The 21,890-nt window shown below is 55.7% G+C and overlaps 1 protein-coding gene across 2 annotated transcripts in view; it reads left to right on the forward strand.

Moving 5' to 3' along the window:
* Positions 1-3,950: 3,950 nt before the first annotated feature.
* Positions 3,951-21,890, forward strand: part of HOMER2 (homer scaffold protein 2) — an 85,474-nt gene continuing 67,534 nt past the window's right edge. For both annotated transcript variants that reach the window (XM_047738399.1, XM_047738400.1), the window contains exon 1: positions 3,951-4,168. In XM_047738399.1, the coding sequence (XP_047594355.1) occupies positions 4,164-4,168 (5 nt within the window). In that variant the 5' untranslated portion in view covers positions 3,951-4,163. The remainder of the gene's footprint in view (positions 4,169-21,890) is intronic.

Here is a 21,890-nt window from a genome sequence, read left to right on the forward strand (position 1 = left end):
TGCGCCTGAATGTGGATTTGTCGGGTGTGTTTCTCGTGAGTCAACCGGGGTTATGGGTTTAGGGGAAAAAAATCGTCACGCGGGTGAAGTACACGTCTTGTCACACCCTATCAGGGGCACAAGATGCCAACATGCTTCATCACTGGTGACGTTAACCTTGATCGCTTGGTCAAGGGAGGTCTGCTGGGTTCCCCCACTGTGGTGTGACCACGTTTCCCTCTCTGTACTCTATTCTTTCAAGGCAAATCACTAAGACACTAAGATACAAAGGAGAGGAGGGTGGAGGGGTGGGGTGTGTCACACGCTCCCTCCCAGAACGGAGGGTATCTGTGCGTCTCATTTGGAAATCTTCTGTAGGGAAGATTTGCCTCTTCTCCACTTACTTAACAATTGATTATTTTTTAAAGACTTTATTTATTTGAGAGAGAGAGCACGCGCGCACAGAAGGAGAGGGAGAGGGAGAAGTAGATTCCTTGCTAAGCAGAGAGCCCAATTCGGGACTCGATCCCAGGACCCAGAGATCATGACCTGAGCCACGTCAGGCATCCCCTTAATAATTTACTTACGCACGGACCGATGTCGATTTGTTTCTTATTTTGCATTGTAATCTAATCAGTGTCATTTATCAGAATGCTCCCAGTGTTTCAGCTTTGGCCACTGAGAACTCTTTCAGGGGCTCCTGGGTCCCCATCCTCGTGTCTGCTCGAGCAGTCCTTACTTCCTGGTACACCAGCATGCTTTAGCTCACCTGTACTTACCCTGCCCCAGACGGAAACCGGCCATTTCTCCGGGAGCTGGTGTTGAGAGGCAGGAAGTGAGAGTCGCGGAATGCTGCCGTCTCAGGCACAGAGCGCACAGTGCTTTTCTGCCAAGGCAGCTGGGGGGTGGGGGGGGGGGTTGCAGGCCATACAGAGGAGGGGCGCATGGGAAGCTGCTCCCTGTTTCCTCGGTTCCTCAGCTCTCTGCACCTGCAGCTCTCGGCTGAGCCTCACCCCCCCACCCACTCCCCCTCCCCGGTGGCCAGATCTGCCCTGGTCAGAGTTCGAAACGTTCCTTAGGCCGATTGTCCAGATTGTCCGTTCCTGGTGCTCTAGCTCTGGAAACCTCTGTTACCCACACAGAATGGCAGGAATGCCAAGTGCCTGAGTTTGTGCTGGTCGAGGTCTGGCTTCCCAGACTTCTGGGGGCATCTCTGCCCCACCCACTTCCAGCTCTGGATATAGGCAAACATCCCCTTTGACCTTCCCGAAGCCGATGTTTCAGAGTTGGCCTTCCCCAGCCCTGCTCTTGCTTGTGCTTCCTGGAGAAGACTGTGAGCCCACCCTCGCTGTCAGCTTTCTCCTCCAGACCCTCCCCTCCTCTCCAAGGCTCACGCCTCTGCCTGGAGCTGGACCCTGTGCTCTCCTGCTCTCCTCTGGGCGGGACCTCCCTCTCCCCACCCGCATCTTCAGTCTGTGCCCCCATTGGCTCCTCTTGCCCAGTCTAAAAGGATACCCAGGCCTCCTGGCCCTGCCTCAGCCTCCAGCCAGCACAGCCTCCCTCCTCTTCACCTCGGGCCTCTTCAATGAGGAGACTCGGCCCATTCTTTTCCTTGACAACTGGGCCACACAGAGCATGTTGCTGGGAGAGGTTTCACACAAAAGGGGTGACGGTTTGGATGGAGCATCAGGCCCGGATAGGAACTCCGAGTGGCCCCCCTCGGGGAGATCCCACGGTGACCAAGGGCTGCTGAGAGGGCCCACCCGAGGCCCTGGCTTGTCTGGGAGCCTCCCAGGAGGCAGCCCCCACTCTGGGCCCGGAGTTGGGGTTGAAGGAGAGAAGGGAAACCTCCCCACAGGTCCTCCAGAGTTGGTGCGGACGAGGGGCATCTGTTTCCAAATCTTGTCTGCTCCATGCTTTTCCTTTTTATCCTCACCCTGTAGGGAGGGCCTTTGTCCAGGGGGACAGGCACTTAACTCATGGAGTTAAGCCTTCCGTGTTGAGCCTTCCGTGGGCTCCTACCTCCAGCATCGCCCTGCTTCGCACTGACTGTGGGAAACAGCCCAAGTGAGTCACCAACTCCACCTGCTGTGCCTGGCTGTGCCCTCCCAAGGTAAGTGGGTGCGCCCTCCCGTCAGTGGAACAAAAAGCTATTCTTGTTCAGGATTCGGGAGGCTGCTCAGCCCCGCCGCAGGGCGAATCTGTGTGCGGACACCCCCGCCAGCTGAGCTGGCCTCTCCATTATTCTCCTCTGCTGACCTCTGCCTTCCACACTGCCCAGGACGGCCCTCACCCCCACCCCAACCCCTGGTCTTCGGAATTCAACTGCTGATAGATGCAACTCCTCCAGGACCAAGTACTGAACAGACTCCGAACAGACTCACTTGTGCTTACGGATGCCGGCCAGTTCTGTCTGTCTGGGGCCTGGCTTATGCCAATTCATTCATTCAACAGGTGTTTGTGGAGGACGTGCAGGCATAGCTCTATGCACTGGAGAGACAATGATGAACAAAAAGAGATGGCTCCACAGAGTTTGCAAGTGTGCCCGGGAGATAGATAGTACACTGGTAGCTTCACAGATACATATTGCAAATAATAAGTGCAATATGGGCGTTCACAGTTTGTCTAGGGCATTAATTAAAGATTCCACAGGAAGGGAGAGTTTAACTGCGATCTGAAGAGTGAGTAGGAATTGACTAGGAGTGACACAGACATGAGGGGAGAAGATCTTCCCAAAGGGTGAGAATACCATGTGCAAAGGTCCTGGGGCTGGAAGGGGGATGGTCAGTTGGCTAAGGGCAAGAAGAGGAGAAGGAGAGAGAAAAGGCTGGAGAGGGCAGTGGAGGCACCATGGGGCAGGGTCTTGAGGCATGTTTAGTATCTTGGTCTTTATCCTAAGGACAGTGGGAAGGAACCCCCTGAAGAATTTTAAGAAGAGTGACATGATCAGATTTAGTTGAGATAATTACTGACCACAGTGTGAAGTACAGGGTGGGTGCCCCCCACCCTCACCCAGGAGACCTTGGTGGTTAGCAGGTAAACTTGTGATCCCAAAAGAGATGAGGGGAGGTTTGAGATGGTGGCCCTACTTCTTATGCTTCTTCCTTTACTTTTTTTTTTTTTTTAACTGTCCTAAAATGGCAGGTTTATGTGGTCAGTGTGTTCTCAGCAGATGATCTGGTGGGAGGCCCTCAGGGGCAGAAGGTTAGCTTAGTCCCAGTGCCAGCCTTTGGTAGGGAACCGGAACATGATGTGTGGACAAGGGATTCAGGGACTGCTCTTTAAGTTCTTGTTGCCATCTCAATTTCCCTTGCTCTAAGAATAAAACCAAGCTTAATTAAGCCTCCTTAAAAGCTATTAGGCTCTCACTGGGAGCCCAGCCCCGTCTTCACCCGCGGACGAGCCCAGAGCACCCGCTGCAGGTGCAGGACCGCCTGCCACGTTGGCTTCCCGGATTTCATGGCGGCGGGCACCGGGAGCCACGGAGCCGGGCAATGGACAGCAAAATGAAGGGCTCCGAGGAGGGGCGTGACCGTGCCCATCTCAGATTCTGGAGACTCGAGCTCGGGTCTGAAAATGTGACCTGGGGCAACTCTCTGCCCCCCGCCGGAGCCTCAGTTCCCTCCCCTGCAATCTTGGGTGGCACCAAAGTCCCTCCAGCTGCGAGGGCGACTCTCGGTCCCACTGGCGGGGTGCCCGCCCGGAGGTACAGCGCCAAGCCCCCCGGGGCGGGACAGGGACGGGGGTGCGCCCACGCTGCCCGAGGGAGAAGGGGGCTGCGCACAAGGCGGGCGGGGAGCGCGCGGCCGCGCGGGGAGACGGTCCCCTCGCAGCCGCGCCCCCCGCCCCTGGCCCCGCGCCGCGGCTCCGGCCCCGAGGTTACGTAAGGAGCCGGCGTGGGGAGCGGGGCGGGGCGGGGCGGGGCGGGGCCCGAGCGCGGCGGCCCAGCCCCCCGCCCCCCGCCCAGCCCCCGCCCACCCCCGCCGGCCCAGCCCCCTCCCGCCCGCGCCTGGCGGCGGCGGCAGCTCCAGCGGCAGCCGCGCAGCCCCGCGGAATGGAGCGGCGCCGAGGCTGAGCCGGGCGCGCACGGGCCGCCGCATGTGCCGCGCGGGGAGCGACTGCGGAGCGCGCGGGGAGCGAGCGCCAGAGGGCCCGTCGGAGCGGCCGCCGGAGCAGCGCCGGAGATGGGGTGAGTGAGCCGGCACCCGCGGGAGGGGCCGCCACGCGTGCCCGGCTCGGAGCCCCCGGGGGACCGGCGCCCCCTGCCCGCGCGCGCCTTCTCCCCGCACCGGGGGCCGGCTCCTGCCAGCCGGGGGGCTGTCGACCCCGCGCCCTCCGCCCCGACGCGCCGGCTTCCCCCCTCCCCGCCGGGGCAGCCCGGCCTGGGCGCGGACTTTCGGCCCCGCGCGCGTGGCCCTCCGCCTCCGAGCCGACCCGGGCGCGCGGCAGCGGCGGGGACGGCGGTCCCGGGCGCGACCAACTCCCGGGCCTGTGTTGGGGAGTGCGAGCAGCAGTTAGTTGTCCTCCAGGACGGGGTTTGTTACCAGCGGAATGGAAATGAAGTTTTCCTGCAGAGGGAACGGGCGAAATCATCCCGACCCCCCTCCCCGAGCGTAGGAATAGTGGACTTGGCTTGGAGACGGATGAGGGTGAGGAAGTCTGGAAGGAGCCGGAGGGAGGCTCCGGTCCTCGACACAGCGGAGTAAGGTGCTCAGGGGAGAAGTTGAAATACTCTGTCCGAGTGACTAATGCTTGTGCGTACGTAAAGTAATTCAAAAGGCAGGACTGATTCTCCCTTGGCGTCTCCGCGAGCAGCAGGCGCGGTGAGTCAGGGAGCCGCTGTGCTGACACCACTGACTCCTTACACCTGCTCACCGGAGAGCAGCGGCGAGGTGCGCCCCCCTTGTTCCGGGCACAGCTGTTCTGCCCATTTTACAGATGAGGAAACTGATGCCTTAAGTGGTTCGGTGACTGTCTCCAGGTTGGACAGCTGATGAGTGTTTGTAGAAGGACATTTCGTGCATCTGCAGAGGGGAAGCCGCAGCCTGACAGCGGCCACGGGGATGGTGGGCGTGTGGCGAGTTCCTGAATCTGTGTCCCCTGCTGCTGTGCTTAGCGCCTTTCAAACGGCCCTTATCACTTTTGCTGGGTGGGTTTAGAGAGCGTGCTTTTCTGTATGGGGTTGGGGAGGAGTGGAAAGGGGCGCGACTGTCCTGGTGGCCTGGCTCCCACGAGTCAGTGGCTCTGTGGCACCTCCAGGGAAGTTTCTGGAGTCCTCTTACCCAGTGAACCTTATCTGTGGGGTCGGCAGGGTGTCAGAAGGAACCAGAGGCAGGCGGAGAGGAATTTTGATGAAAGGCAGTGTGAGGGCTCCAGACCCCCATGAACAGGACAGTGGGGAGAGAAAGGGACCGAGAGATTTGCTTAAGACATGGGTGCCAGTCCAGGAGATTTCACACGTAGAGAAACTGTGGGTGAGAATACCAGAGGCACACTGGTGGGGAAGCAGGTTTTCTGTAACATTTTCAGTGACCTCTTGGTAGACTATGAAAGAGCTGCTCTTTGTGCAGTGGGAAACTTTGAGGTTCTCAGATTTCATACTTTAAAAAAATATATGTACAGGGGGAAGAAGGAGTTGGCAGATGTAGGTCTCAAGATGGAAGATAAAAGGGATCTGGTCATTTTAACTCCGTGTCCCTCCCCACAGACAGCCACAGAACCAACTCAGCATATTTGCGTGATCAAAAATATTGAAACTCTGTGGTTGAGATCAAATAGTTCTGTGGAAATGAAAATGTTTACTCACAGAAGCTTGAAGAGAACAGCAGAAGGCAACTTGTTTGTGGAGCATCCGGGAGGACTGGCTTGGGGATCGGGTTTAAGTGGGAGGTGGCTTTCCTGTACTTTTTTCATCACTCAGTCTGTCCCTCACTTCGCAGAGGTGAGGGCTGGTTCGTGACTCCAGCTTACTTCTGCCAGTTTCCATATATCCCTTCTTCTGTAATTTATGTGATACAAAGCACGGCTGAAAATGGGGTTGGAGCTAAGGCTGGATAAGCAGTTCAGACAGAGGAGGGTGGAGGGAGCCATTTTCACTAGAAATAGAACCAATGTCATGCTTTCTGAGAGTTGAGTGGGACGGGGGAAAGAACAAAAGGGCAGCCAGTGGAGAATCTCACTGTGGTTCTCTGGCCCTGTTACGGCTCGACTGTGCAGACGTGGCCAAGAATTAAGGGAAAAAAAAATTCTGAGTTTACTTCTTCCCCACTTAAGATGCTTTTCCTCTGTCAGACATGAACTGTTTCCGCTTCTCTTCTGTGAAGTGTTTTGCATTGAGCCTGTGATTTCCCCAGTAAGTTTGTGCTTTTTCTCCCCGAGGCCGCTGTTTCCTACCTTCTCTCCTGAGACGTGTCTCCTCTCCCCTCACACACCTTCACTGACAAAACAAAAGCCACAGACTGAGGAAAGCCTCATGTTCCTGCCCCTGCAGTCCCGCGGGTGGCTGCCCCTGGTGGCTTTCTTGCCCCCTGTCTCAGCAGCTGGCCGGGCCCTCCTGTTGTCCCCCACCCGGGACCGTCCATCCCGTCCCCTCTCTGCCTTGTCAGGCCACCTCCCTCCTTCCCTCCCTCCAGGGTCTGTCTCATCCGTATACACACGGGCTTTGGTTCAGTGCTGTCCAGTAGACCTTTCCACACCGATGGGAATGAACTCTGTCTGCAGGGCCTGATACAGCTGCCACCGGCCACATGTGACTGTTGGGCACTCGAAATGTGTCTAGTGTGACGGAGGACCTGAATTCTTAATTGAAGTTGAAATAGCCGCAGGCGGGTAGTGGCGGCCATCTTGGAGAGCCTAGCTGTAGCTTCTGTCTTCTCTCTCTTGCTTCTTTGTTCTCCTTCACCTGAAAACGTCTCAGAAGATACATCCCAGTCTCTCCATCAGCTTTCTTCTGCCATGTGTTACCCTTCACACTCTGCAGTCGCACCCAGCGGCGGGATCCCTGGGGACCTGCCAGATCTCTGTCCTTGTGTTGGCCCCTTGGCCCTCTTCCTCACCAGTGGCCACTCCCTCCTTCCTGGAAGAAGTCCCCCACCTCCCCATCCTCCCACCACCCTCCAGCTTCTGGCCTCCCTGCTCCCCTGGTTTTCTGCTCACCTTTCTAATGGTTCCTCTTCAGTCTCCCTGCTGTGGCTTCTCTGACCTCTGAATGATGGGGCTGCTTAGGGACTGGACCAGCATCCTTTGTGCCCTTGACTCTCTCTTCCGACAGTGTTATCCACCCCACCCCTGCTGGTGACTCCCATGTTTTTATTTCCAACACAGCCCTTCTGGGTGCTTCCAACTCTTGTCCATGAATGGAGCTCTTGATACCCCGTCCAGCTCTCTCGTTTCCTTCATCTTCTCCGTCTCAGTCAGGGGCCCCACCATGCACCCACTTGCTAAGAGTAGTCCTTGCTTCTCCTCTCCCTCACCCTCCACATCTTCACTATCTGTGAGTCCCATGGTTCAACCACCAGGATGTTATCTGGTCCCCCTGTCCTCATGATCATAGCTCCCACTCTGGTCCTGGCCACCATTGCCTCCTTCCTGGACCAACATCCTAACAGGTCCCCCAGCTTCCCCCCTGGGTATCTCCAGTCCATTCTCCACATGGGACCCCGAGTGGACTGGCTTTTAAAACTGCTGATCAGATCACATAACCCTCCTCCTTGAACACCCTTCAGCCATGAGGGGCTGGCCTGTGCCTCATCCCCAGCTTCCTGGTCCCTCTGGCCGTCCCTCACTACCTTCTGCTGACGTGAGCCTCATTTCTGTCCTTGCTCTGCCTGGGGATCTTTGAACTTGCTCTCCTCTCTGCAGATACCCTCCTCCTTCTCACGCTTCCAATTCCAACATCAGGGTCACCTGCAGAGTCCCTCCTGCGCACGGCTGTTGCTTGCTAACGTGGCCACACCTTTTTGTCTGCACGAGCTCGCCACGGCACACCTGCGATCACTTGGGGCTTTGTTTAAGTGTTTATAACCTGTCTTCCCCAATAGCATCCCACAAGGATCGAGTCTTCGCTTTTTCCCCAGTGTCTCTCAAAACCTAGCGTGGTGACCGGCACCTAGGAGGCCCCCAGGATTTCTTGACTGAGTTAATGCTTGACTGTGGCGGGTGGCCTTGCTTGGATGCTGGCCTGGAAGGTGTGATAATTTCTGGATTACCTTTTATATAGCTTGCTTAATTGAGGGTTGCAAGGGCCAAGAGAGAAAGAAATCACATTTGGGTGCAATCTTCTTTTAATGCTAAAGCAAACCATTTAGCTTTTATTATGACTTGGGCTAATTCTCGGGCTGTCAGCTGTCACCCGAGTACTGGCGCTATAAATTATCTTTTTACCCGCCTGCAAAGGTAACGGAGAAGCCGGCTTGCCTGCTGTTGTGACTTCTAGCTGATTCTGCTGGTGTTTACAAGCAGGATCTACTGTAGTTCTATTTGGCTTCAGTTTACACACTCATTTATTTTGTCCAGCCAAGGTTACGTTGTGATGGGCGGCGGGCGCAGCCGTGGTCATCGGACACCTTGGGCCTCCTTTCGGTAATCTATCCTGGTTAGCCTCCTGTTGCTGTTCCTTCCTTCCCCTCTGACTTTCCATTCCTCCTCCAAAGTACAGGCTTTGCTCTGGGGTTCGTGCTGACTAGAACAGATATCGTCTCTCCGATACACTGAGGGAACTTGTCTTTCTTGGTCCTGCCTTGGGCTTCCAAAACTTCACCCCCTAAGGCTCATTCAGTCTGTCCATATGGAAGGCATTTGGAGGGTGCAGGACGAGCAGACCTGCTAGGTCATTCCTGTCCTTATGGAGTTTGTATTTTAGCCTCGGAGATAGGCCACAGAGAGAAGTAGCAGCTTTATGTGTGAGTTGAAACAAAATGTTGTCCTGCAAAGGGTGTTGGAGGCAATACCAGCCTATCTGAGCACTTAGGACAGATGCGCCGGCTTGCTGGAGGGGGCGCCAGGGGGCTTTTAGCACCTAAGACCGCCCTCATGACAGTGGACAGCCCTTAGTGCCCCCCTCTGTGCCGGAGCTGGGAAAAAACCGCAGTGTTTGGAATGGGGTAGACGCCAAATGGATACGTATGGCATGAATGAATGAAGGAAGGAAGGAATGAATGGGAATTAGTGACTACTCACTGGGTTGACTTTTGCTCTGGGGAGATGCCATCATTCCTGTTGAAAACAGCCCCCAAACCCCTTACCCTTGAGAGCTTGACGATGGAGTCAAGGGCACGTTGGCTGCTCCCACACCGTCCCTTGAAGGCGGACTCAGGGCCCAGCGGGGTTTGTTTCTGTCGAGTGCACGTTGTGATTTCTGTAAATCCTTGGTTTTCTTTTCTGTAGCGGCTCCTGGGGAACTTAGAGTTAAATGCGCGGTCCCTCACAGCAAGTTTACCAGATCTCGTCCTTTACCTTTATTCCTTGCTCCATTGTACGGCTCTACCCTTGTTTGCCTTCCTCCTGGCTCATCTACGACTTCTTCTTCCTCTTCTTCTTCTTCTTCTTCTTCTTCTTTTTAACAAAATGAAAATAGCTTTGCTTTTTTTCTAATTATAAAAATGCTACATGCTCATACTAAAACATAACAGCATAAAGAAGGAAGTGAAAATTACCTGGCATCCCACGTCTCAGGGTTGACCCCCGCCAGCAGTCAGATGTCTGCCTCTGCAGACTTGTTTCTGTGTATCTGCGTCTCTGTGTCTAGATGTAGGTCTACCTGGAACAAGTTTATTTTTAACAGAACGGAATCATATCCTACATCTGTTTTGTAACATAAGTTTTGCAACTTAAAATACCTTGAGTGGACATCTTTTCATGCCAGGAACTATAAATAATACAGCAGCCTTTAAATCCACACCTACTTCTAAGTTGGCATTTTGCTACATTTTATGCATCTTTGTAAATTTGTTTGAATGCCCTCTAAAACAGGGAGGGTTTTTTTTTTGGGGGGGGGGGAGACATTTTGACAATGCCTTAAAGCAATCGGTTGTTCTAAATGAATTACCAAGGGAAAGAAATGGTAGAGAAACCAGCATCACAATTAAGATTGGGTAATTTGCGACTACTGTGCAATTTTGGATGAGTCACTGCTCCTTAGTGAATCTTGGTAAGAACATCAAGGATTCATCGTTGTTGCTAAGGGTGGTTGGTGGACTAGGACCCAGCTGCTCAAATTCTTTCTGCTTGTTTGGAAATATCAGGGCAGAGTGATTCTCCTTTCAAACCTGGACTAGAAGGTTCTCTGCCAGCAGAAAGCACCCGTACCCACCCCTGAGGGCCTCTTTGGCTTCAAAGCCCTTTGCCTGGGGGGCACCACAACCCGTCCTTTGGAGAATTCCCTTGGCAAGAGGGTTGACCAGGGACATACATACGGAAAGGACATTATAGTCCCTGCTTTCGTTGTAAGGCAATTAAAACACACATAAAACCTGGATAAATCCTGTAACCTGTCACCTCAGCCAGCACAGGCACTTAAAACCTTTGGAAAAAGACTTCCCTTCGGTCAAAGGAACGGGGATGGGAAGCACATGAAAAGAAAATCTTTACTCCACCTTTCTTAAAAAAGCAGTGAGCAGGAGACCCCTATGCTACTGTATGTCAATTAGGCTTTGATGATTTAACAGTGTTAGAAAAAAAAAAAAAAGTAAACAGCAGTCCCAAAACAGATTTACAATAGAGAAAAAGCATTTTTCAGAAGATTAGAACTCTTATGTGCCAAGTCCTCACCTTCTAGATCTTGAGTGAGACACCCCCCTCCCCGGCCCCCGCTGTGTGTCTGCATTTCTTGTTGGGGTGCGGTGTTTCTGGGTTCGGAGGTGAGCCCTGGCATCGCGGGGCCGGTTTCTGAGTGGGGTGCGCCTGCGTGGGATGTGGCAGGTTGGGAGCCCTCGCTAAACCACCCGAAGTTTCCAGCAGTTCTGCCGCGGGGCGCCGTTCGTCATATGGTATCGTTTGGGGAGAATTTATTTAAATTATATTTCAAATTAGCTTGTTAGAATAAAAATATGCTTGTGGGGAACACATTTAGACATTTGTCAACGACTAGAGAGATTAAAGGCGGGGGGAAAGCATTTTTATTCACAAGCCCAGCTGATAGTCCCGTGGTTATTGCTCTGGGGGCTGGGGACGGTGGCATCACCCCCAGCCCGGGCGGTCAGCCGAGAGGTGTGCAGACCGAGCCGCGGGGCGCAGGTGTCTCCTGCCCACTCGGAGCCCGGTCCCCACTGAGGGAGGGGCTCTGGCAGGCCTCGCTCTGGGTAGGTCCCAAGTCAGGGTGGCTGAGGCTGTTTGTCCCCTGGCTCTTGGGGGGGGTACTCCCGTCTGTGGGTTATTGGGTCGGGGGTATCCGCGGGGACCCAATTAGTGGGGAAGAGCACAGACGCTGCTGTCTGGCCAGTGGATTCCTTCTGGGATCTTTAATTGGGATTCACAGAGGGAGGGGAGGAGACCTGCTTTGCCTCCTGTTGCCCTGGGGGAAGAGGGCCTGGGAGGTCCTCATGGGGAGGAGGAATGGAGCCTGTTCTGGAAGGCTCCAGAGAGCTGGAGGAGGAGCTCCCGGAGGGCTGGCTTCGAGGGACAGCTCCCTGCCGCCTCCCGGTGACCGAAGGCAGAACTCTCACCCAGTGGCTCCCCTTGGGTCACACAGGGCCACCTGTCAGGGGGACCAAACCCAGTGCCCCAGGCTGTGTGCTTGAACAGGTCACTCTCTCTCAGAGGTCTCTGTCCTCTGTACCTGCACAGCGAGGTGACTGAGCGGGGGTGGGGGATGGGGGAGAGGGGGTGAGGTGTTGAGCACGGTGCCTGGCCCCAAAGTCCCCAACACCTGGTGGCCAGCTTTATCAGCCTGTGCTGGGTGGGGTTTGGCGGGTGAGCCCTGAGGAACCTTCTGGAATATGTGGTCAGGGTTGCGCCATCCCTCATTTTGGATCCTCTCGTGCACACAGCCCCCCCCCCCCCCCCCGCCCCACTGTGGCTGCCCTGAGCCCCGAGCACTGCCAGAGACGGTTCCCTGTCACTGGGCCGGACAACATGACGTCTGCCCCTGGAAGCCTTGCTCACCGCATGAGAGTGCTCGGGGGCGTGGGAGCAGGACGGTCACTGGCCGGGGGACGGGGAAGCTCAGGAGAGCCCACCCACGTACGCCAGCCAGAAAGCCAGTCTGCCGGCCAGTTGCTTTCGTGGGGAGGAGAAACTGAGGGGTTTCTCCCCATTCTGGGCCTCAGACTAAGGATTTGCGTTGCTGGTTGGAGAACCCTTGGCTTGCTTAGTCGTACATTCCCTCCTTCATCCAGGAGACCATCCGTGTGTGGCTCCCTGAGGCTTCTAGTCCGGGGGGATGGTGGTCACCGGATGGACTTTACCTCATGGATTGGCCCCGGGGAATACAGGGCCGGGGGCCGTGTAGACTATGAACCACTGTTGTTCAGGGCCCTGCATTTCGTGGCCCTCACCCACTCCCAGGGATCCCAACTCCTTTCTCATCACCCCTCATCTCTTCATCAGCTCCTGTACCTTTCTGGAACCTCTGCCCAGTGACCACCACCCAGCTGTTGAGCGCCGCCTCTGGGCCAGGCAGCAGGGAGACAGAGGTGGCAGAACCCGCTCCCTGCCCTCCTGCGGGAGAACGGTGGTGAGCAGGGCAGGAGGGGCCTGGCCCCATTGTTGTAATAGGAACAAGACAGAAGTGCTTTCTTCCGGAAGAGGTGTGAGAAGGCTTCTTGAAGGAGGTGACCTTCAAACTGGGTCTTGAAGGGTGCATAGGAGTTTCCCAGGCAGATGAGAAGGAGTTTGGGTGGGGTGGGTGTGAGATATTGAGACACAGAGCTCTGCCCGGGCCCACGGGAAATGGTGGAGCACGGAGCTTGAGCATGAGATCCTGGACTCTGTCCTGGCTTCCCGCTCACCTGCTGCATGACTGGGAGGGAGACGCTGACCTCCTTTGAACCTCCATGTCTTCATCTGTGAACTGGAAGCAGTAGTAGTACTGACGTCATGGGGTCATCGTGAGGAGCCGAGGAAAGGGGCACATTTTGATGTGCCTTAGCCGGGAGCAGTGGAGGCCAGGGAGAGCGAGAGGTGCACAGTCAGATCGGGAGTGCAGAAGGTCAGGAAGGTATAGGCCTCTGTGCCACAGTGCTGGGACTTAGTCCCGGGAGTGGCAGGGAGCCTGCCAGAGGTGAGGCAGGACAGAGGGAGCAGGCGGTCCTGGGAGGAGGCAGTGGCAGGCAGTGAGCTCGGGGAGCGGGAGAGGACGGAGTGGGAGGCGGAGGCGTGCTGTCCCCCGGGGGTTTGGACTTCAGTCTGCAGGCCAGGAGGGAACATTTTTGAGCTTGAAGATGAGAATAATACTGGGAGTGAGGACGTTATTCCACGGACCGTGCTGGGAGCAGAGGGTCGGAGAGGGGAGAGAAGACACAGCCTGGGTGTACATGGCGTGAACCTCGCCCGGTTCAGTAAGGGATCCGAGGAAGCCTCTGGGAATACTGGAAATACAGGAAATGGACTGTATATGTCTGGCATCTTGCTGGGGCCTCCCCCCCGCGGAGAGGGCTGGAGAGTCTTTCCTAAAACATCCCTAATTTGGGACACAACTGGAGACATCACCTCATGAGACATTAGCGGGCTGGCGTTACTGTGTCTGTATCTCACTTAATCTTCCAGCCCCCACTCTCATGGCTGGGGAAGCTGGCCCTGGGGAGACTCTGTGATCTGCGCAGGTCCCCACAGGGAGGGATAGAGCTTGGGACTCCAGCTTGAGTCTGTTTGGGAGCAAAGCCCACGTTCTTCAGATATACTTCCTGGGGCCACATCCCCTGTGCCAGTCACAGGGCCAGGAGACCCACAGCTCTTGCTTGCTGGGATGAGGGACAGGAAGAAGCTGGGGGACCAGCTGTTGAGATGTTTCTTGACTGTGTGGCTGGTGCCATTGGCTGAAGTTAAGATCATAAGGGGAGGTGCAGTTTTTGCGGGGGGGCAGTTGGGAGACCTTAGTTTGGGGTGGATATGGTGAATTTCTCTCTGGGGTGGATCTTGCATGGGGTGGCCTCTGTAGGTGGAAATTTGGCTCTGGCACTCAGCAGTCAGGAGAGAGCTAGAGGAACGGATTTGGGAGCCGTCTCCTCTGGAGTCTGTCTCCCAAGGAGAGGACGGGTCCGGAAGATGACAGTGTAGTTCTGGATAATGGTTGAAGGGATTGAGAAGAAGCCAGTGGATGAGACAGAGGCCAGAGGAGGGGAGGCAGAGAGCACGGCTGCTCCTAGAGCCAAGGCCTCAGAAAGCTTGGAGAAAGGTGGGGACTCAAGGTCCACCCCAAATACCGCAGTGTGGGTGGAGGGATTGGGGCATGGGTGGATTCTAAGGGGAGCTCTAGTCCAGGGTAAAGCTCCAACCCATTTAAGGCCTGTCAGGGAGCAGGTATGTGGTGAGGAGGAGACAGTCTGGCTGAAGAGGAAGGCGAGCAGGGGGAAGGAGGGTTGACTTCACCTCATAAATTGAGCACATCGGGAGCTGAGGGCAAAGGAAAGGAGAAGACTGAAGGTACTAGAGAGAATGAGAGGTCAGAGCCTCCAGAGGGACTGGAGGGCAGTCCTCGGAGATGGACACCAGGTGAGGTGGCATAGGGAGGGAGGTGTTCTGAGGCTGTGGTGGAAAGGGCCTCGAGGAGCTGGGTGGGCTGGGCTTTTCCTTCTCAGCATGAGCTAAAGAACTGATTGGAGGACCGGGGTAAGTCAGAAAGAAATAAATGGTGCATCTGCTTGTGGAGGTCAGGGCAGGGAGTTAGCCAGGGGCAGATACACCCTGTGAGTAACCTTGAGGGCCCAGCTGGAGCCCCAAGAGCAGGAGTCTGTGAGGGGCCAGTCGCCATAGCTCAGAGGTCGCCAGCATGCCCGGCGACCTGGGGCAGGAGCAGGCAGGCGGTTCCAGACCCTGACGGTGGGTGTGCAGAGATGGAGTAGGCTGGACCCCGAGTGCTGTGCCCTCCGCAGCTGGGGGCCACTGTGCAGGAGGAGAGCGAGCCTGCTTCGTCCCCATCGGTCCCCTTTCTGCCCTTGCTCCTCCGAGGGGCCAGTCATTGTTCTGTTGTAATAATCCTTCCAGACCCTCTCTCAAAAATGCATTAACATTCTTGCCAGCATGTCCTCTTCGAGTAATGAGATCTGTGAGTTTATTCACCTCCATGAGAAGTGGATCTCCTTGCTCCACGGGAGCGGATAATCTCTGGGAGGGATGAACATTGCTGTGCTGACCTGCAGGGTGAGCTGGATGCTGGAGGGCAGGGGCGGGGCAGTGGTGGCTCACTGGGGCCCTACCCCTGTCGGGCTGAGCAGGTGTCTTGTGGAAGGTGGGCTGGTTGCTGCTGTACTTCACCCCCCCACTCAGCCCCACTCAGGGAGTCTCATGACAGCCCAAAGTCGAGCTGGCCAGAGAGACCGAGTCACAACAAAGCCTTGTCTCTCTACAGGAGCCTAATTCTTTAAGAAGGGGGAGGAGGAGAGGGGAGCGTTGAGCATCACACACACAAGAATATCCGGACTGCGTGTTCATTCACAACGGCCTGGGAAGCCACTAGAGTTCGCATGGGCATTAGGACACTTGCTGTCCGACCATGTTGAAACACGTCCTCTGTCTTCCCAGTGTTGGTCTTCACATGTGCACACGTGTTGAACAGCTGATGGAAGCTACGGGTGACGCGTCCAGCTCATGGCAACCATCTGTGGCTTCAGCCTTATGTGTGTGGCATTTCAAGCCTGCCGTCGCCCAGCCTGACCCGTCTGTCCTCGGGTGGACCCTGGGGACTTGGCCCATGCCCCTGTGTATTGCTTATCACCTAAAACATTTCGTTCTAACGCAATGTTGTGTCGAGCTGTCATCATCTGCCTCTCCCCCATCCTTGACAACCAGACCCGCCAGTCCTATGGAAGCATCAGTGCCACATATGGAATTTTTCATGCTCTAACGTCCACATTCAAAAAGCAAAAAGCAACAGGTGAAATAAGGTGAAATGTTTTAATGTATCTGAAGCCGGCATATCCAAGATGTCATGGTTTTCAATATATAATCCCTAGCGAGTAAATCAGACACGGTCCCTTTTACCGTGGGAATTTACATTGTAGCGAAGGAGACAGATTCCACGTGTCTCCGCCCTACACCCGATCGTGAATGGATTCACAAACGAAATGACCTGCGAGTCGTGCTCAGTGCTGTGAGGGAACGAGGCAGAGCCTGAGAAGGACTTGAGGATGCGAAGCTTGGAGATGCCTCTCAGAAGATGGGACCTTTAATCCACTACCTCATGTGAAGAATGAACAGAACATTCCAGGGAGAGGGAGGAGCAGACGCACAGACAGAGTGGGAAGGAGCTGCCTAGAATGTTGGAGAAATTGAAATCAGGAAAACTGAAGGTTTCAGCAGGGACATGATGCACTCCTCCTTAAGTTTTTAGGAAGATTACTCCTGTGCTCTGTGGCGACTGGAGAGGAAGGGGACAAGAACTGGGCCAGGGGCAAGGTTCCTGGGCTCCGGGTGATGGAGGATGCTATCTGAGGCTAAGAAGGTCGCAGAGGAGAGGGAGGCGAATGGGCGGATTCCATGGAGGTTGGAGATGGGTTCACCAGGACTTTCAGAGGGACTAGATGTGGGGTAAGGGATGAGGGAGAGGGAGGAAAGAGGAGGACTCCTTTGGTTTCTGGTGTAAGCGCCTAGTAGATGTGGGGAAGCTGCAGGTCAGGAGCAGGGCTGAGGAGTCAAGGTCAAGGATCCGCACGTTAAGCTTGAGGCAGTGAGTGGAGTGACAGTTAACTATGCACGTGTGGGACTCAGCAGAAGTCAGACTGGAGATAGGGCAGGGTGGTGATGGAGAGAAGGTGGGCAGAGGAGGAGAAGGCTGGGGGTCGAGACCGGAGCACCTGTCTCCACGGTGGTACAGGACGAGGAGCCAGCCTAGTGTGGGGTGGGGAGGAGTGGCAGGGAGGGCGGAGGAACTGGGCTGATGGCATCAGGGTGGCCGATGGAGAAGTGTCTCAGGGGAGGGCTTGGGTATCTGTGTTGCACTTTTGGGAGGTGGCCTCTGACCGGGGGTGGGGGGGGCAGTGGCACCTGCTGGCGGCCCTCACCTGAGCTGGGTCAGTGGTTCGGTGGAACCATGGGCCATGTGGTTGACAATGCAGGGAGGCTGGGCAGCAGAGCGGGAGCAGAGAGTAGGACAAAAATGGGAGAAGCCGCTGGTGAAGGGAAGATGTATCCAAGATGGGAAGACCCCAGCACCCGTGGGTGTGACGCGGATGCCGCCTAAGAGGAGGTGGATGGCAGAGGAGCGGAGGCCCACAGGGGATGCCAGAGCTGGGGTTCAGTCCCAGAGGAAGGGCCATCCCTTGGAGCTGGGAGGGAGTCACCTGTCATGGGAGGAGGCCCCAGCAGGGGCAGATACAGGCAGGTTTGGGTGTGGTGGAAGGTGCGTGAGCTCTGGACATGGCTCCTATTTTCTCCAAGAAGTAGGGGGCAGGGTCACGAGAGAGCCAGGGTGGAGGGCAGGTGCGGGTAGTTGGAGCAGAAGAAGGCATGAATTGTCTGGGAGTGGGTGGCAAGCCTGGTAGGGAACCCCAAGCTTGTGGGCCACTGCACAATGACAGTTTGAGGTCAGAGAACATGCATTTAGAGCGAAACTTGTCCACCCAGTTTTGTGGTGTCGCCCAGTGGCTTGGGTGTGGGCCTGAAGGCAGGCGGAGGGCAGGGCACACCTGGCCGGGGTTCCCCAGGCCGGAGAGGTAGGACATTCACACGGGGCTGGCAGCAGTGACGGTCCCATGGGCTGGGTAGGGGCTGTGGAGGAGGAGAGGAAAGCCAGCAGGTGGCTGGTGGAGAGCAAGTAGGTTAGTGGAGGCTGGGAGGGTGGGCCGTGTGGGCAGGAAGCCAGGGACCTGAAGGTCACATTCTGGGGGGCTCCTTTCTGGAGATAAGGGGTCCCGCGCATGGCTGTGGGAGAGTGCCCCTGAGGGGCACAGGGAAGAAGGCGTTGCAGCCGAGGACAAGAACTGAGTTCAGGGCGTCGGAGGGTGTCCAGGTGCATGGTGACCGTGACAGGAGGTAGGCGGAGAGGGAAGCCAGGCCCGGAGCTGAAGCCCCTGATCGGTGGCAGGAAATGACTTAGCAGGAGCACGGGCAGAAGGCAGGGGCCTGGGATGGCCTTGCCTCCACGGGCATGGCAAGAGCCACCTGCCAGGGCCACAAAGACACCATCCTCTGTCTCGGCTGGGGCTCTGCCTACAGGCAAGGGGAGAGGAGCAGAGCTGTGCGTGGTCCTCACGGACCGACCTGGTTTCAGGGAAGGTGTGACCCCTGGTGGGGCTGCTGGTGTCTACGGGTCTCTGACGGGTGTCAGCGAGTCCCTGGAGGGGTGGACGGCATAGGGAGGAGCCTGGAGCCTGAGAGAGGCACAGGACCAGGAAGGTGTGGTCTCTCCCAGGAAGGGGTGGGAAGGGTTCACGTCTTGGGGTGTGCTGATGGGCAGATCTTTCCGAGCGTGTGAGAGACTCGGGGCCTTCTAGTTGAAGGTGAGCTCCGTGTGAGTCAGCCCTGGTGGTGTGTCTGTCCCAAGCGCCCACAGAGACGTCGAAGACCTTGGTCAAAGCCTGTAGTAGCTATGATAAAGGAGGCGATGGGTGGGAGGAGGGGCAGCAGAGCGGGAGGGGTCTGGACATGTTCTGTGAGGGTGGCGTGGCTTTTTCTTTGTTTAGTCTTGTTTTGTTTTTGTTTTTTTAATATTGAATTAATCTCTACCTCCAACATGCGGCTCGAACTCACGACCCCTGACTGGGCCAGCCGAGCACCTCCCCCCCAACTCTGGGAGGGTGGTTTGGAGGAGGGGGCCTCAAAGAGTGGTTTCTCTGCCATTCAGGGATCTGTGAATGTCCCTACCCCAAACTGCATGGGACACCCTATGCAGGTGCTTTTCTGGGGAGACACCCATTGTTTTTATCAGATTTTCAAAGGAGTCTATGGCCCAGATGGGATTAGCACCACTGTTGGAAAAACTGGGGGTACATTTAGTTGGGGAGGGGAGCTGGGGTCTGGAGGAGCAGGTTGGGGAGGGGAGAGTGGTTTCCACGCAGGCTACCAGCTGTCACTTGGTGTGGGGGGGCTCATGGTGTGTGGACTCCACTGGGCCAACCCGAGTCAGGGAGAGGGAGGCACAGGGAGCCCGGGTTTGGCTTTGTGGGCATCTGAGGGATCCTGCAAGCACCTGTCGCAGGTGGGGTACACGCAGGGCAGCTGGCAGAACCGGCGGGGGGGCCTTCGACGCTGGCAGGAACTCTGTCCAGGTGCTCTTGTTCTGAGGCGTAAACCACTCGGGGTGTCACTGGGTTTTCTCTGTCCTCAGGGAGAGTGGCTCTGAGATGAAGCCCCGACAGGTGCTCAGGTGCACAGCTCTGGGCTCCAGGCATCCTGGGAAACCTGCCTGCCCTTCTGGAGAATTAAATACCATCTTGGGGAGCGGGCTCTCCACCTGTCTGGGGGCCTCAGCTGACTCCTCCGGGGATGGGGGAAGTAGGTTCCTTTGCTCCTCCCCGCATCTCATTTGGGGCTCGTGAGCCCCGTCATGGGCCCTCTGTCGCCCACCTCCATGGTGTGTGGCACTGGGCTCCCTTCCACCCCGTGGAGCTGGGGGGGCTTGTGGGCTGGGGTTGAGCACAGCTTTCTCTCCTGGGGGGGCTCCTGTAGGCCCCCGCACCCAGTGTGCTCGAGGGATGGTTGGACCCCACCTTACTTTGGCACCAACAGAGTCAGATCCGCTAAATTTAAAAGTGGCTCCCGTGAGACAAAAGTGATGATTAATCGAGTTTGGCTCTGTCAGAACTTCCTCTTTTTTTTTTTTTTGTATTTAATGTTTTGTTTTCTCTCAGTCTTTTTTTTCTAAAAGTAAGCATGCCTCACCCAGGTTGGAATATTCTGGAAGACTAGAATTGGAATCCCATAGTCTGATTGAAAGCCATATCACTTGCTTTAAGGGAGGGAGCTAAAAAAAGCCACTCCTTGGCTTCTCCCATGAATTTTAAATGTTCTGAAAATGTTGCCCACAAAGGAAACAATGTCTCATTCCTTAAATAATTAAATAGAGTATACCAAGAGTGGGGCATCACTCCGGCCGGGTCACACCGTAGCCTCTGGGGGCCTCTTCCGCAAGGGGAGAGCTCGGGTGGGTGAAGGAGGTTATCCTCAGGAAAATCGATGCGGCCTCAGCTGCCTTTCAAGCACTTGGTGAAATTGGCGCAACCCCGGAAATGTCACGAAAGAGGAGAAAGGTGGAATGTGCTAGAATGCAAGCTTTCCTCTGGGAGGCTGCCCCCATCAGTGTTTGCATTAGCCCTGCAAACTCACAGTTGGCCTTGTTTGTCCCCTTGTGCCCACGTGACTGCCCACGAGTGATGACAGTGGCCTGAGGCCAAGTCTGTATCCTCGCAACCACTATAGTATTGGCACTGATTTCTGTATATACTTGGTAGAAATTTCTGGAGAATGTGTATAGGGAAGAGAAGGCTACTTTATCTTATGGCAAGAAACCCTCCCGCCCGGAGCCCTGGTGGTCTCTCCGACCAGACCCATCATTTCCCGGCCCCCTGGCCAGCCGCGCATTCTGTGATGACCCGAGATCCTTATCCCTGAGGCCCCAGCACTGCAGGTGCCGGACAGACAGAGGGTCAAGCCAGATGGTCATTACGCGGTCTTGCTCTGTTTCTGCAGAAGAGTGAGCTGAGCCGGGGGAAGGGAACTGCCGTGTATCGATTATGCATATGTACCTTTTCCTTTAACCGTTCTGATTTTCTGAGGAGGAACGGGCGGGGTTCCGAGAGGGGGAGTTCCTCGGTTAGGGTAACGCGTCCAGGACACAGATGGGCTAGGGGCCGTTACCGATGTTGTCCCGCTCTGAGGTTCACACTCTGCAAGACTTCTACAATTCCCTGAGAAAAACGACCTCTGTTTCAAGAGTACACCTTGCGGTCTAAGCTGTCATTGAGAAAGTCGTACCTCCGGGGAGTTCTGTCAGCCCCCCTTTAAAAGAGAGGGGTTCGAAGCAGGGATTGATTTGCTCTAATGTGCGCACAGCTGTTCGCACATCTGTCTGAGCCGTCCACAGATGTCTTCTGCTTAGAACCTCCTGCTGTCTTTCCTTCCTCATCCTTGTTTCCAGGTTCTCCCAGGGTCCTTTCTGTCAGATCTCGGTGGAGGGTCTCAAAGTGACGCCGTTCTTCAGTCTCGAGCTGTACATTGTGATCACGACTATGGGGATGTTACTCAGATCACGCAGCGGGGATCTAAATCTCCGATAAGTAGGCCCGTTGGTCTGGGTCTGCATCTGATCAGTGACAGCGATATTAGTGTTGACAGGAGCAGGGCTGCGAGCTCTCCAAAGCCCCGGTTCCCCTCCCTCTTCTTGGCAACGACTGAGAATCCGTCATACTTGTCAGTGTTTCATACTTGAGGTGGTTGCCTGCATTGTTTGCCTCAAAGACGCATGAGAGCTCTTTTTCCCTTCCCTTCCTCTTTTTCTTTTCTTTTCTTTTCTTTCCCATCCTATCCCGTCCCATCCCGTCCCGTTGTGTATTCTGGCTACATTGTTGTAGCTGGGGATCTCCTGGCCATAATAGAAGGACTTGCCCGTTAGGAACCTGAGTGGAAACGTGGGAAGGCGCCTTTGTGATGCAGTTTTCGGGAACGCTTTGCCAATCAAGCCACACTTTATCTCTGTAGAAGGTGAGGGTTTCAAGCCCCTTCATCCTAGGTAAGAGGTCAGACTGAGACTGAAGCAGTGAAATTTGGTGCTCTCCAGGACTCTTATAAAAATTGTTTGGTTTAGGGGCACCTGGATGGCTCAG

Source organism: Lutra lutra, chromosome 7 (assembly GCF_902655055.1).
Source record: "Lutra lutra chromosome 7, mLutLut1.2, whole genome shotgun sequence".
NCBI lineage: Eukaryota > Metazoa > Chordata > Mammalia > Carnivora > Mustelidae > Lutra > Lutra lutra.